The 11,714-nt window shown below is 46.8% G+C and overlaps 1 protein-coding gene across 1 annotated transcript in view; it reads right to left on the minus strand.

Annotated features, from left to right (window-relative positions):
- Window positions 1–7,519, minus strand: part of ADAM33 (ADAM metallopeptidase domain 33) — a 75,675-nt gene extending 68,156 nt beyond the window's left edge. The window contains 1 exon segment of the mRNA XM_070949178.1: window positions 7,393–7,519. Within this exon segment, the coding sequence (XP_070805279.1) occupies window positions 7,393–7,519 (127 nt within the window).
- Window positions 7,520–11,714: the final 4,195 nt, after the last annotated feature.

Here is an 11,714-nt window from a genome sequence, read left to right on the forward strand (position 1 = left end):
TCCTTCCTTCCCTTTGTTCCATCTCTTTCTCCTTCTTTCCGTCTCTCCTTCTCTCTCCACTTCCTTCTCTTCTTCCTTCCCTCTCTCCCTTTATTCCTCTCCCTCCCTCCTTCATTCTTCCTCCTTCTTCAATCCTCTTCATCCTCCCATCTCCTTCCTTCCTCCCTCCTTCTCCTTCCTTCATTCTTCCCACTCTCCTTCTCCTTCCTTCCTCTTCTTTCTTCCTTCCTTCTTCTTTCTCCCTCCTCCCTTCTTTCCTGTCTCCCTTTCTCCCTTTCTTCTCTCCTCCCTCCCTCCCTCCTTCATTCTTCCCACTCTCCTTCTCCTTCCTTCCTCTTCCTTTCTTCTTCCTCCGTTTCCACCCTTCCTTCTTTCTCCTTCCTATTCTCCTTCCTTCCTCTTTCTTCTTTCTCCCTTCCTTCTTTCCTCCTTTCTCCTTCTCTCTTCTTATTCTCCCCCTCCTTCCCTCCATCTTTCTTCCTTCCTCCCTTCCTCTTTTCTTCATCGTCCTGCCTCCTTTTCTCTACTTTCTTCCTCCATTCTTCTTCCTCCCTCTTTCCATTCTTCCTTCTTTCTCCTTCCTCCTCTCCTTCCTTTCTTCTTCCTCCCTCCTTCCTTTCCTCCTTTCCCCTTCTCTCTCTTATTCTCTCCTTCCCTCCATCTTTCTCCTTCCTTCCTACTTTCCTCCTTCCCTTTTCTTCATCGTCCTACCTCCCTTTCTCTTTTCTTCCTCTGTTCTTCTTCCTCCCTCCTTCCACCCTTCCTTCTTTCTTGTTCTTACTCTCCTTCCTTCCTTTCTTCTTTCTCCCTCCTTCCACCCTTCCTTCTTTCTTGTTCCTACTCTCCTTCCTTCCTCTTTCTTCTTTCTCCCTCCTTCCTTCTTTCCTCCTTTCTCCTTCTCTCTCCTTATTCTCTCCATCCTTCCCTCCATCTTTCTCCTTCCTTCCTTCCTTTCTCTCCCTCCCTCTCTTTCCTTCATCGTCCTGCCTCCCGCTCTCCTTCTTCTTCCCCTCCTCCCTTCTGCCTTCCATTTGTTTTCATTACGCATTTTATTCTCCCAGCTCCTTGGAGGCCAGAGATAACTTTTTGGACATGGTGTCATCTTTATAAATAACCACTGAATTTCCCAATCGTTCAAAAGTGCAAAGATTTCCTGGAAATCTTTTTGCTCTTCGTCCTGACCATCCTTTCTCTGCAACCGACACACCGGGGCACAAGTTGTACCGAACCCAAGAAGGGAACTTTTTGCTGACTTGCTCAAATCCTTCACCTCTATGCAAAGTTTTCATTGGGGGGGGGGGGTGTCATGGGGGGGGAGGGTTAAACCACCCTCTAACAGGAAGCTTGAAAAAAGAAAAAACAGCCTTCCATGCTTCCCGTATCAAATTTCTCCTTTTCTACAAAATGATGAGGGCTGTGTTTGCGGGTTAGTGTTTTAACAGATTAACAGAGTTGGGAGGGACCTTGGAGGTCATCTAATCCAACCCTCCGCCCAAGCAGGAGACCCTACACCATTTCTGACAAAAGATGGTCCAGTCTCTTCTTGAAAGTCTCAAGTGATGAAGCTCCCACAACTTCTGTTCCATCGGTTGATGGTTCTCAACTGTCAGAAAATTTCTCATTTATTTCCAGGTTGAATTGCTCCTTGATTAGTTTCCATCCATTGTTCCTTGTCTGGCCTTTGGGTGCCTTGGAAAACAGCTCGACCCCCTTCCTCCTCTCTGGGGCAGCCCCTCAAATATTGGAAGATGCTCTCCTGTCTCCCCTGGTCCTTCTCTTTCCTAGAGTAGCCATGTCTTCTGTCCAACTATGATTCACTCAGATTTCTTTCTTTCTTTCTTTCTTTCTTTCTTTCTTTCTTTCTTTCTTTCTTTCTTTCTTTCTTTCTTTCTTTCTTCTTTCTTTCTCTTTGGAAAACAGCTCGACCCCCTTCCTCCTCTCTGGGGCAGCCCCTCAAATATGGGAAGATGCTCTCCTGTCTCCCCTGGTCCTTCTCTTCCCTAGATTAGCCATGTCTTCTGTCCAACTATGATTCACTCAGATTCCTTCCTTCCTTCCTTCCTTCCTTCCTTCCTTTCTTTCTTTCTTTCTTTCTTTCTTCTTTCTCTTTCTTTCTTTCTTTCTTTCTTTCTTTCTTTCTTTCTTTCTTTCTTTCTTCCTTTCTTGTGCTTTGGAAAACAGCTTGACCCCCTCCTCTCTATGGCAGCCTCTCAAATATTGGAATATTGCTTTATGTCTCCCCTGGTCCACTAGACTAGCCATGTCTTCTGTCCAACTATGATTCACTCAGATTTCTTTCTTTCTTTCTTTCTTTCTTTCTTTCTTTCTTTCTTTCTTTCTTTCTTTCTTTCTTTCTTTCTTTCTTTTCTTTCTTTCTTTCTTTCTTTCTCTCTCTCTCTCTTTCTTTCTTCTTTCTCTTTCTTTCTTTCTTTCTTCTTTCTCTCTCTCTCTCTCTCTTTCTTTCTTCTTTCTCTCTCTCTCTCTCTCTCTTTCTTTCTTCTTTCTTTCTTTCTTTCTTTCTTGTGCTTTGGAAAACAGCTTGACCCCTTCCTCCTCTCTATGGCAGCCCCTCAAATATTGGAAGATGCTCTCCTGTCTCCCCTGGTCCTTCTCTTCCCTAGATTAGCCATGTCTTCTGTCCAACTATGATTCACTCAGATTTCTTTCTTTCTTTCTTTCTTTCTTTCTTTCTTTCTTTCTTTCTTTCTTTCTTTCTTTCTTTCTTTTCTCTCTCTCTCTCTCTCTCTCTCTCTTTCTTTCTTCTTTCTTTCTTTCTTTCTTTCTTGTGCTTTGGAAAACAGCTTGACCCCCTTCCTCCTCTCTGTGGCAGCCCCTCAAATATGGGAAGATGCTCTCCTGTCTCCCCTGGTCCTTCTCTTCACTAGACCAGCCAGGCCCAGTTCCTGCAACCGTTCATCGTATGTTTTATCCTCCAGCCCCCTAATCCTCTTTATTGCTCTTCTCTGCACTCTTTCCAGAGTCTCCACATCTTTTTTATAGTGTGGGGACCAAAACTGGATCTTCTCTCACCCAACACCATTAGAACAGAAGAGAGTTGGAAGGGACCCTGGAGGTCTTCTAGTCCCACCCCTTCATCAAGCAGGAGACCCTATATCATTCCAGACAAATGAGGGTCCAATCTCCTCTCAAAAACCTCCAGTCATCTCTGCAGAGACGGCAGCTGCGCTCTGCCCATGCTCTGAGGCCCTACTGAAAACGTCGCCCTTACTAAGCAGAAACAAAGCCCGCAGACTAGGTGCACAGGTAGCCCTCGACTTACGACAATTGTGCCCAAACATTTCCGTCGCTAAAGCGAGACAGTGGTTAAGTGAGTTTGGTCCCATTTTACGACCTTTCTGGCCACCGCTGTTAAGCGAATCTGGATTCCCCGCTGAGTTTGCTTGTCAGAAGGGGATCGCATGACCTCACGGGACACTACGACCGTCATAACTATGAGTCAGCTGACATGCGTCTGAATTTTGATCACATGACCCTGGGGAGGCTGCAGAATTCCCTTTGTTCTGCTATAACTTCACTCACTAAGCAAAAGGTTGTAAGTCGAGGACTACCTGTTCTTGGAGGGCAGAAAACCAGGGCTGAAAAAAGTCCAAAAGGAGGACATATTTTCAGGGCACTATGAACACGTGACCATGGAGATGCCGCAACAGTCTTAAGTGTGAACAACTTTTTTTTCAGTGTCATAACTTTCAACAGTCACTAAACAAACAGTTCTAAGTCAAGGACTACCTGTATGTATTACACAGCTACCCCGAAACTTTACCAACTCAGTTAAACCTCGTGGGACAGAAATTTAAAAGTGAATTTAAACACGCTTGGGATAAACGTGTGTCTATCATCTCACCAAAAATTAAAAAATAGATAGATACACAGAGAGTGGGGGAGGGGGGAGATGATAGATGGATAATATATATATATATATATATGCATGTCTTCACAGCCCTGAGTCTTTGGAGAGGGGCAGCATACAAATTGAATTAATAAATAATTGAATTAATAAATATAGATAATGATAGATAGATAGACAGACAGACAGACAGATGAGATAGATAGATGATATATATGTATGAATGTATAGACTAGATAAAGATAGATAGATAGACAGTAGATAGATAGATAGATAGATAGATAGATAGATAGATAGAGTAGATAGATGATACGTAGTTAGGTGGGTAGATAAGATAGAGAGAGAGAAATGGATGATAGAGAGAGAGAGGAGGGAGAGAGAGAGAAATGGATCATAGGTAGAGACAGGGATAGAGGTAGAGAGAAGTAGAGACAGAGGTAGAGACAAAGAGACAGAGAAATGGATGAGAGAAAGAGAGAAAAGGAGGGAGGGAGAGAGAGATAAATGGATGAGAGGTAGAGAGAGGGATAGAGAGAGAGACAGAGATAGAGACAGAGAGAGACAGAGATACACAGAGAGAGAGAGAGAAAGGAAGGAAGGAAGGAAGGAAGGAAGGAAGAAAGAAAGAAAGAAAGAAAGAAAGAAAGAAAGAAAGAAAGAAAGAAAGAAAGAAAGAAAGAAAGAAGGATCTTTTTCTGCCGTGGGTTTTCTCCGTTTCTATGTTTGTCTCGGGAGCAGAAAACGGTCAGAAGAAGGGACGGTGCGAAAACATCTGCAGCAGCTGGGAGAGGCCGGCTTGGATTTCGGGGCTGGGCGTGAGGAACAAACGGTTCTTCCTCCCAGCCAGTTGGCTTTTCAGGGAGAAAAAAAAAAACCTCGCGGGCGGAGCAGGGAGCGAATGGCGCTTGCCCGCCCTGTCTGACGGGTCAGGGAAGAGGCTGGCTTGACCTGCCTTTTGCAACCCATCTAGGCCATATAGAGGCATGATGGAGCCGGGCCAGTTCCTGAAGCCACAAGAGAGGAAGGAAGGAAGGAAAGAAAAGAAGGAAGGAAGGAAAGAAAGAAAGAGAGAGAGAGAAGAAAAAGAAAGAGAAAGAGAGAGAAAGAAAGAGGGAAAGGAAGGGAGGGAGGGAGGGAGGGAGGAAAGAGAGAGAGAGAAGAAAAAGAAAGAGAGAGAGAGAGAGAAAGAAAGAAAGAGGGAAAGGAAGGGAGGGAGGGAGGGAGGGAGGAAAGAGAGAGAGAAGAAAAAGAAAGAGAAAGAGAGAGAGAAAGAAAGAAAGAGGGAAAGGGGAGGGAGGAAAGAGAGAGAGAGAAGAAAAAGAAAGAAAGAGAAAGAGAGAGAGAAAGAGAAAGAAAAAAAGAGGGAAAGGAAGGGAGGGAGGTAGGAAAGAGAGAGAGAGAAGAAAAAGAAAGAAAGAGAGAGAGAGAGAAAGAAAGAAAGAGGGAAAGGGAGGGAGGGAGGAAGGAAGGAAGGAAGGAAGGAAGGAAGGAAGGAAGGAAGGAAGGAAGGAAAGAAAAGAAGGAAGGAAGGAAGGAAGGAAAGAAAAGAAGGAAGGAAGGAAGGAAGGAAGGAAGGAAGGAAGGAAGGAAGGAAAGAAAAGAAGGAAGGAAGGAAGGAAGGAAGGAAGGAAGGAAGGAAGGAAAAGAAAGAAGGAAGGAAGGAAGGAAAGAAAGAAAAGAAGGAAGGAAGGAAGGAAGGAGAGAGAAAGAGAGAGAGAGAGAGAAGAAAAAGGAAGAAAGAGAAAGAGAGAGAAAGAAAGAAAGAGGGAAAGAAAGGAAGGGAGGGAGGATAGGAGGGAGGAAAGAGAGAGAGAAGAAAAAGAGAGAAAGAAAGAAAGAAAGGAAGGGAGGGAGGGAGGGAGGAAAGAGAGAGAGAGAGAGAGAAGAAAAAGAAAGAAAGAGAAAGAGAGAAAGAAAGAGAGAAAGAGAGAAAGAGGGAAAGGAAGGGAGGGAGGGAGGGAGGAAAGAGAGAGAGAAGAAAAAGAAAGAAAGAGAAAGGGAGAGAGAAAGAAAGAAAGAAAGAAAGAAAGAAAGAAAGAAAGAAAGAAAGAAAGAGGAAAGGGAGGGAGGGAGGGAGGGAGGAAAGAGAGAGAGAATAAAAAGAAAGAAAGAGAAAGGGAGAGAGAAAGAAAGAGGGAAAGGAAGGAAGGGAGGGAGGGAGGGAGGGAGGAAAGAGAGAGAAGAAAAAGAAAGAAAGAGAAAGAGAGAGAGAGAAAGAAAGAAAGAGGGAAAAGGAGGGAGGGAGGGAGGAAAAAGAGAGAGAGAGAGAGAGAAAGAAAGAAAGAAAAGAAAGAGAGAGAGAGAGAAAGAAAGAAAGAGGGAAAGGAAGGAAGGAAGGAAGGAGGACAGCAGCATCGAAAGAAAAACCGTTCCAATTCTCGGGATCAAATCCCACCCAAATCCTTCCTTCCCACAGTTTGGGGGGGGGGCTTCGCATTGCCAAAGGCCACAGTTGGGGAGCAAATTTCCTCCCCAAACAGGCCCTCTGCGTCTGACCCTCCAGACTTTTGCACCGGTGGGTTTTTTGCCCATGCAAAGCACCCCCCCCTCCCCAAAATTCTGCACTTCCTCTCTGGGAATTTTGGGGAGGGGGGCGGCTTTGCACGAGCAAAAGCCCACCGGAGGAAAAAAAAAGTCTCTCGAGCGGCCAAGATTTTAGGAGGAGATTTGCTCCCCAACGGAGCAAAAAATTCCCACGGAGGAAATCAATACAGCGTTTGGGGGAGGGAGGCAGCTGGGACAGCCCTTGCCCCCCCCCTCCCCAAAAGCCTGGATAAGCCCCCTCCCCACCCCCAAACGGCCTTCAAGACCCCACTTTCTGAATTCGTGGCACTGCCTTTCCATTGCAATTCGCCCGTGGTTTGGACGGAGGGACGGCAAGCAAGACAGCCAGAGGCTGGATTTGGCCCCCGGGGGTCTAAGGGGTTGACAGTCAGGGAGGGGACCCCCAAATTTCGAACTCCCCTGCCGCTGTGTGTGGGGGGGGGGAAGCCATAAAATCCTGGGGAAGTGGAAGGAGAAGCCTTTCTAGAGATGTTCCTCCAAAGTTTCTTCTCAAGTTTGGAAGGTCCTTTCTGGGACTTTGGGGGTGGGGGGGTGGCGAGTGGGGGGGGGGTCGGGTGTTGTTGGAAAGGGGTCCTTGGTCCCACTCAGCTCGGGCAAGGAGCCCTGACCGTCTCCCAGGCGCGACCCCTTCCCCAAAAATACCCCAAACCCTTCTCCGGGGCTGCTTAAGAGTTGCTGAGAGTCAAGGCTCTTTTTTTGAGGGGGGGGGGGGGCGTCGATCCAAAAGGGCAAAGCTAGGAAAGCCCACCCCCCCCCCCACCGCTTGGGCGGTGGGCGCGGCAGCGGCTGTGCACGATGGGCTTTTGGAAGTTTCCCCGAAAGTTGAAGAAGGGCGGCTTGCCCCCTTCGGCAATTCCTTCTTCCCGAGCCAGGCTCCAAGACCCCCCCCCGATAGAGCTGGGCAGCAGCCCCCTCCCCTCCCTCCCCAGCGCTCCCAAGGGAAGCCCCCCCCCCCGACCGACCTGCAGCCTCGGCGGCTCCGGCGCGAAGCGGTCCCAGCCCCACCAGCAGCAGCAGCAGCAGCGCCGGCCCGGCCAGCAGCGGGCGGCGTCCGGCGGGCAGATCCCGGAGCGGCGGCCGGCCAGCCATCCCCGGAGCTCCTCCGCCCCTGCCCGGCCGCCTCGCCGCTGCCCGGCCGTAACCAGAACCACATGGCTGGCCAGCCCCGGGCCCCGCCCCCCGGCCCCGCCCAGCCCCGCCCAGCCCGGCACCCCCCCCCCCCGCGCTTGGGTCCCTGGGCGCCGCGCGATGCCCCGGGACGGAGGGGAGGAGGGAGAGTTTAGAAGGAAGAAGAGGGAGTGGATGGGAGAGAGAGAGAGAAAGAGAAGTCTGGATAGAAAGAGAGAGAGAGATAACGAGGGAGGGAGGGAGGGAGATGAGAGAGGGAGGGAAGGATGGATATATGAGAGGGAGGGAGGGAGGGAGGGATATGAATGAGAGGGAGGGATATGAGAAAGACGGAGGGAGGGAGGGATATGAGAGGGAGGAAGGATGGATATGAGTGGGAGGGAGGGATATGATTGAGAGGGAGAGGGAGGGATATGAGAGAGAGAGAGGGGGAGGGATATGAGAGAGAGAGAGAGGGAGGGATATGAGAGAGGGAGAGAGAGAGAGAGATATGAGAGGGAGAGGGAGGGATATGAATGAGAGGGAGGGATATGAGAGAGAGGGAGGGAGGGAGGGATATGAGAGGGAGGGAAGGATGGATATGAGTGGGAGGGAGGGATATGAATGAGAGGGAGAGGGAGGGATATGAGAGAGGGAGGGAGGGAGGGATATGAGAGAGGGAGGGAAGGATGGATATATGAGAGGGAGGGAGGGAGGGATATGAATGAGAGGGAGAGGGAGGGATATGAGAGAGGGAGGGAAGGATGGATATATGAGAGGGAGGGAGGGATATGAGTGGGAGGGAGGGATATGAATGAGAGGGAGAGGGAGGGATATGAGGGAGGGAGGGAGGGATATGAGAGAGGGAGGGAAGGATGGATATATGAGAGGGAGGGAGGGAGGGATATGAGTGGGAGGGAGGGATATGAATGAGAGGGAGAGGGAGGGATATGAGAGAGGGAGGGAAGGATGGATATATGAGAGGGAGGGAGGGATATGAGTGGGAGGGAGGGGATATGAATGAGAGGGAGAGGGAGGGACATGAGAAAGACGGAGGGAGGGAGGGAGGGATATGAGAGGGAGGGAAGGATGGATATGAGTGGGAGGGAGGGATATGAGAAAGACGGAGGGAGGGATATGAGAGGGTGGAAGGGATATGAATGAGGGAGAGGGAGGGATATGAGGGAGGGAGGGAGGGATATGAGAGGGAGGGAAGGATGGATATGAATGAGAGGGAGAGGGAGGGATATGAGAGAGAGAGGGAGGGAGGGATATGAGAAAGACGGAGGGAGGGGAGGGAGGGATATGAGAGGGAGGGAGAGATATGAATGAGAGGGAGAGGGAGGGATATGAGAGAGGGAGGAAGGGAGGGATATGAGAGAGGGAGGGTTGGAGAGGGATGGAGGGAGGGATATGAGAGAGAGAAATAGTATAGAGAGAGGTTAGAAGATAGAGATAGGCAGGCAGGCATGGGTGGGTAGAAGAAGACAGGGATGGGGGGGAGGGAGGGAGGGAGAGAAATGATAGGTAGGATAGAGTAAGGGGTAAGCGAGGCAGTTATTAAGTGAGTCACACCCCATTTGACGACCTTTTTGCCACCGTCGTTAAGTGAATCCCTGCCATGGCTAGTGACACGGCTGCGAAGTGAACCTGGCTGCCCCCTTGGCTTGGCTTGTCGGAAGGTCGCAAAAGGCCGCGACCATCGCTAAATCCATGCCCGTGGCCCCGTGTCTGCTTTTTTTGATCATATGACCCTGGGGGAGGCTGCCCACGGTCATAAATGTGAAACAACGGGTCCTAAGTTCACTTTTCCCGGGGGACGTTCGAACTTCGGTCACTAAACGAGCCTGTTGTAGGTCGAGGACGATCTATATTGCAGGGCTGAGAGGTGGAATCCGTTTTTTTTTTTTTTGCCCCAACATGGATTTGATTGAGACATATAAGAAAGAGAAAATAATAGGAGTAAAATATGTGTAAACATAGTCAGAATTCTTGGTGGGTGATTCAATGCCGACATGGGATGAGCAGATTGCACGATGGCCTCTTGGCTTGTTTGATGGATTGATGAATAAATGTGAAAAAATGCTTGGGGTTTGATTGTTTTTTTTATATATAAATTTTATTTGTACATTTTTCTTTGACATAAATGACTGCTTAGTATAGAGCAGGGTTTCTCAACCTTGGAAGCTTGAAGATGGGTGGACTTCAACTCCCAGAATCCACCACCCAGTGCTGCTGGCTGGGGGATTCTGGGAGTTGAAGTCCTCCCAACTTCAAGCTACCAAGGTTGAGAAACACTGTGTCAATCTCTGCTCTTGTGGGTATTTTATTTCTGGCCAGGAAGTGCAGTGATCTTTTAGCTTTTGGATTGTCTCTTTTGAATGGTGTGTAAATGTGGTCCATCTCTATGTGCCCGTTGATGGCCGTTTTGTCTGAGTGCCACTGGCTGGGGGATTCTGGGAGTTGAAGTCCACCCATCTTCAAAGCTTCCAAGGTTGAGAAACACTGTGTCAATCTCTGCTCTTGTGGGTATTTTATTTCTGGCCAGGAAGTGCAGTGATCTTTTAGCTTTTGGATCGTCTCTTTTGAATGGTGTGTAAATGTGGTCCATCTCTATGTGCCCGTTGATGGCCGTTTTGCCTGAGTGCTGCTGGCTGGGGGATTCTGGGAGTTGAAATCCCCCCATCTTCAAGCTTCCAAGGTTGAGAAACACTGGTGTAGAGTATATTGTCTGGGTCAATTTACTTATACATAATATAATAGTAACAATATTTACTTATATATAGTTGTATTCTTCCAACTTCTAATTTCTACCTTTATTATCTACCCATTCGTAAAACTAATCCCAGGTTAAAAAAAAATATTCTATATCTTCATTAACGTTAATTTATCCAATTTCCGCACAATCTTAATATTTTTTTTTTTTAAATTACGTTTTCATCTGTAGGAATTTCCTCATTTTTTCCAATATTGTGCAAATACAATTCTCGCTGCTGCCAACGCATGAAATATTAAATATACATATTTTTGTCGTATTTATTTATTTATTTATTTATTTATTTATTTATTTATTTAAATTTATATACCGCCCTTCTCCCGAAGGACTCAGAGCGGTGGACAGCCGGAATTAAGAGACATATAACATAAAAGTTAAAAATAACTAAAATAAATTAAATCGATCGGCCTCCCAATTTAAAACCCTGCATCTATACAATTTAAAAAACTAACCCATAAGACCTTTTAGGCTAGGCCGTCTTGGTAAAATAAAAAAGTCTTCAGGGCCTTACGGAAAGTACGGAGGTCCCATATTTTTCTGGTAATATACCTAACAGAAATATTTCTGGCTTTAGATCTATAGGTTGCTTGGAGTTTGAATTTTGTTGGCTTTCGGGGGGGGATTAAAGCCCGCCGTAATTCTCTTTGCGCATTGATGGCGTGTCGTTATCCGGAAACACAAATGATTGGCGAGGAATGTTAGTCTGAAAGGGTTTTTATTTTATTGATTGATTGATTTGATTTGATTTGTATACCGCCCTTCTCCAGCAGGACTCAGGGTGGTGAACGGCCGAGATAAAACAGAGCATACAAAATTTAAAAAACAGTTTAAAAGGTAATTAAATAATTTTGGCCCACAATTTAAAACAACCCAATTAAAACCAATTTGAAATTAAAACCGAAACGGATGGGATCAAGTTTTAAGCGAAGTTTTAATGGTTTTTAACGCTTAATATTGATTTTATCTGTTTTTATTGCTGTGAAGCCGCCCTGAGTCCTTTCCAGAGAGAGGGCGGCATATAAGCTAAATAAATAGATAGATAGATAGATAGATAGATAGATAGATAGATAGATAGATAGATAGTAAAACTCTAGGTTGCTCCAAGGAATCGGATCTAAAAATTCGTATTTTGGGCCTGGAATTGCTGTCGTTAAACAAGGAGGATTGTTAACATGAGTTGCATCCAATTTGTGTGGTCTTTTTTGCCACGGTTGTTAAATGAATCAGGAGGTTGTTAAGCGAATTGGGCTACCCTTTTGGAAACCGGCTGGGAAGGTCATCAATTTTATTTATTTATTTATTAATTTAATTTGTATACCGCCCTTCTCCCAGAGGGGACTCAGGGCGGTGAACAGCCAAAATTAATAAACATACAAATACAAAGGTTAAGATAATTAAAAA

This window comes from Pituophis catenifer, unplaced genomic scaffold, assembly GCF_029215685.1.
Source record: "Pituophis catenifer annectens isolate HBS135680 unplaced genomic scaffold, rPitCat1.0.hap2 SCAF_8, whole genome shotgun sequence".
Classification (NCBI taxonomy): Eukaryota; Metazoa; Chordata; class Lepidosauria; order Squamata; family Colubridae; genus Pituophis; species Pituophis catenifer.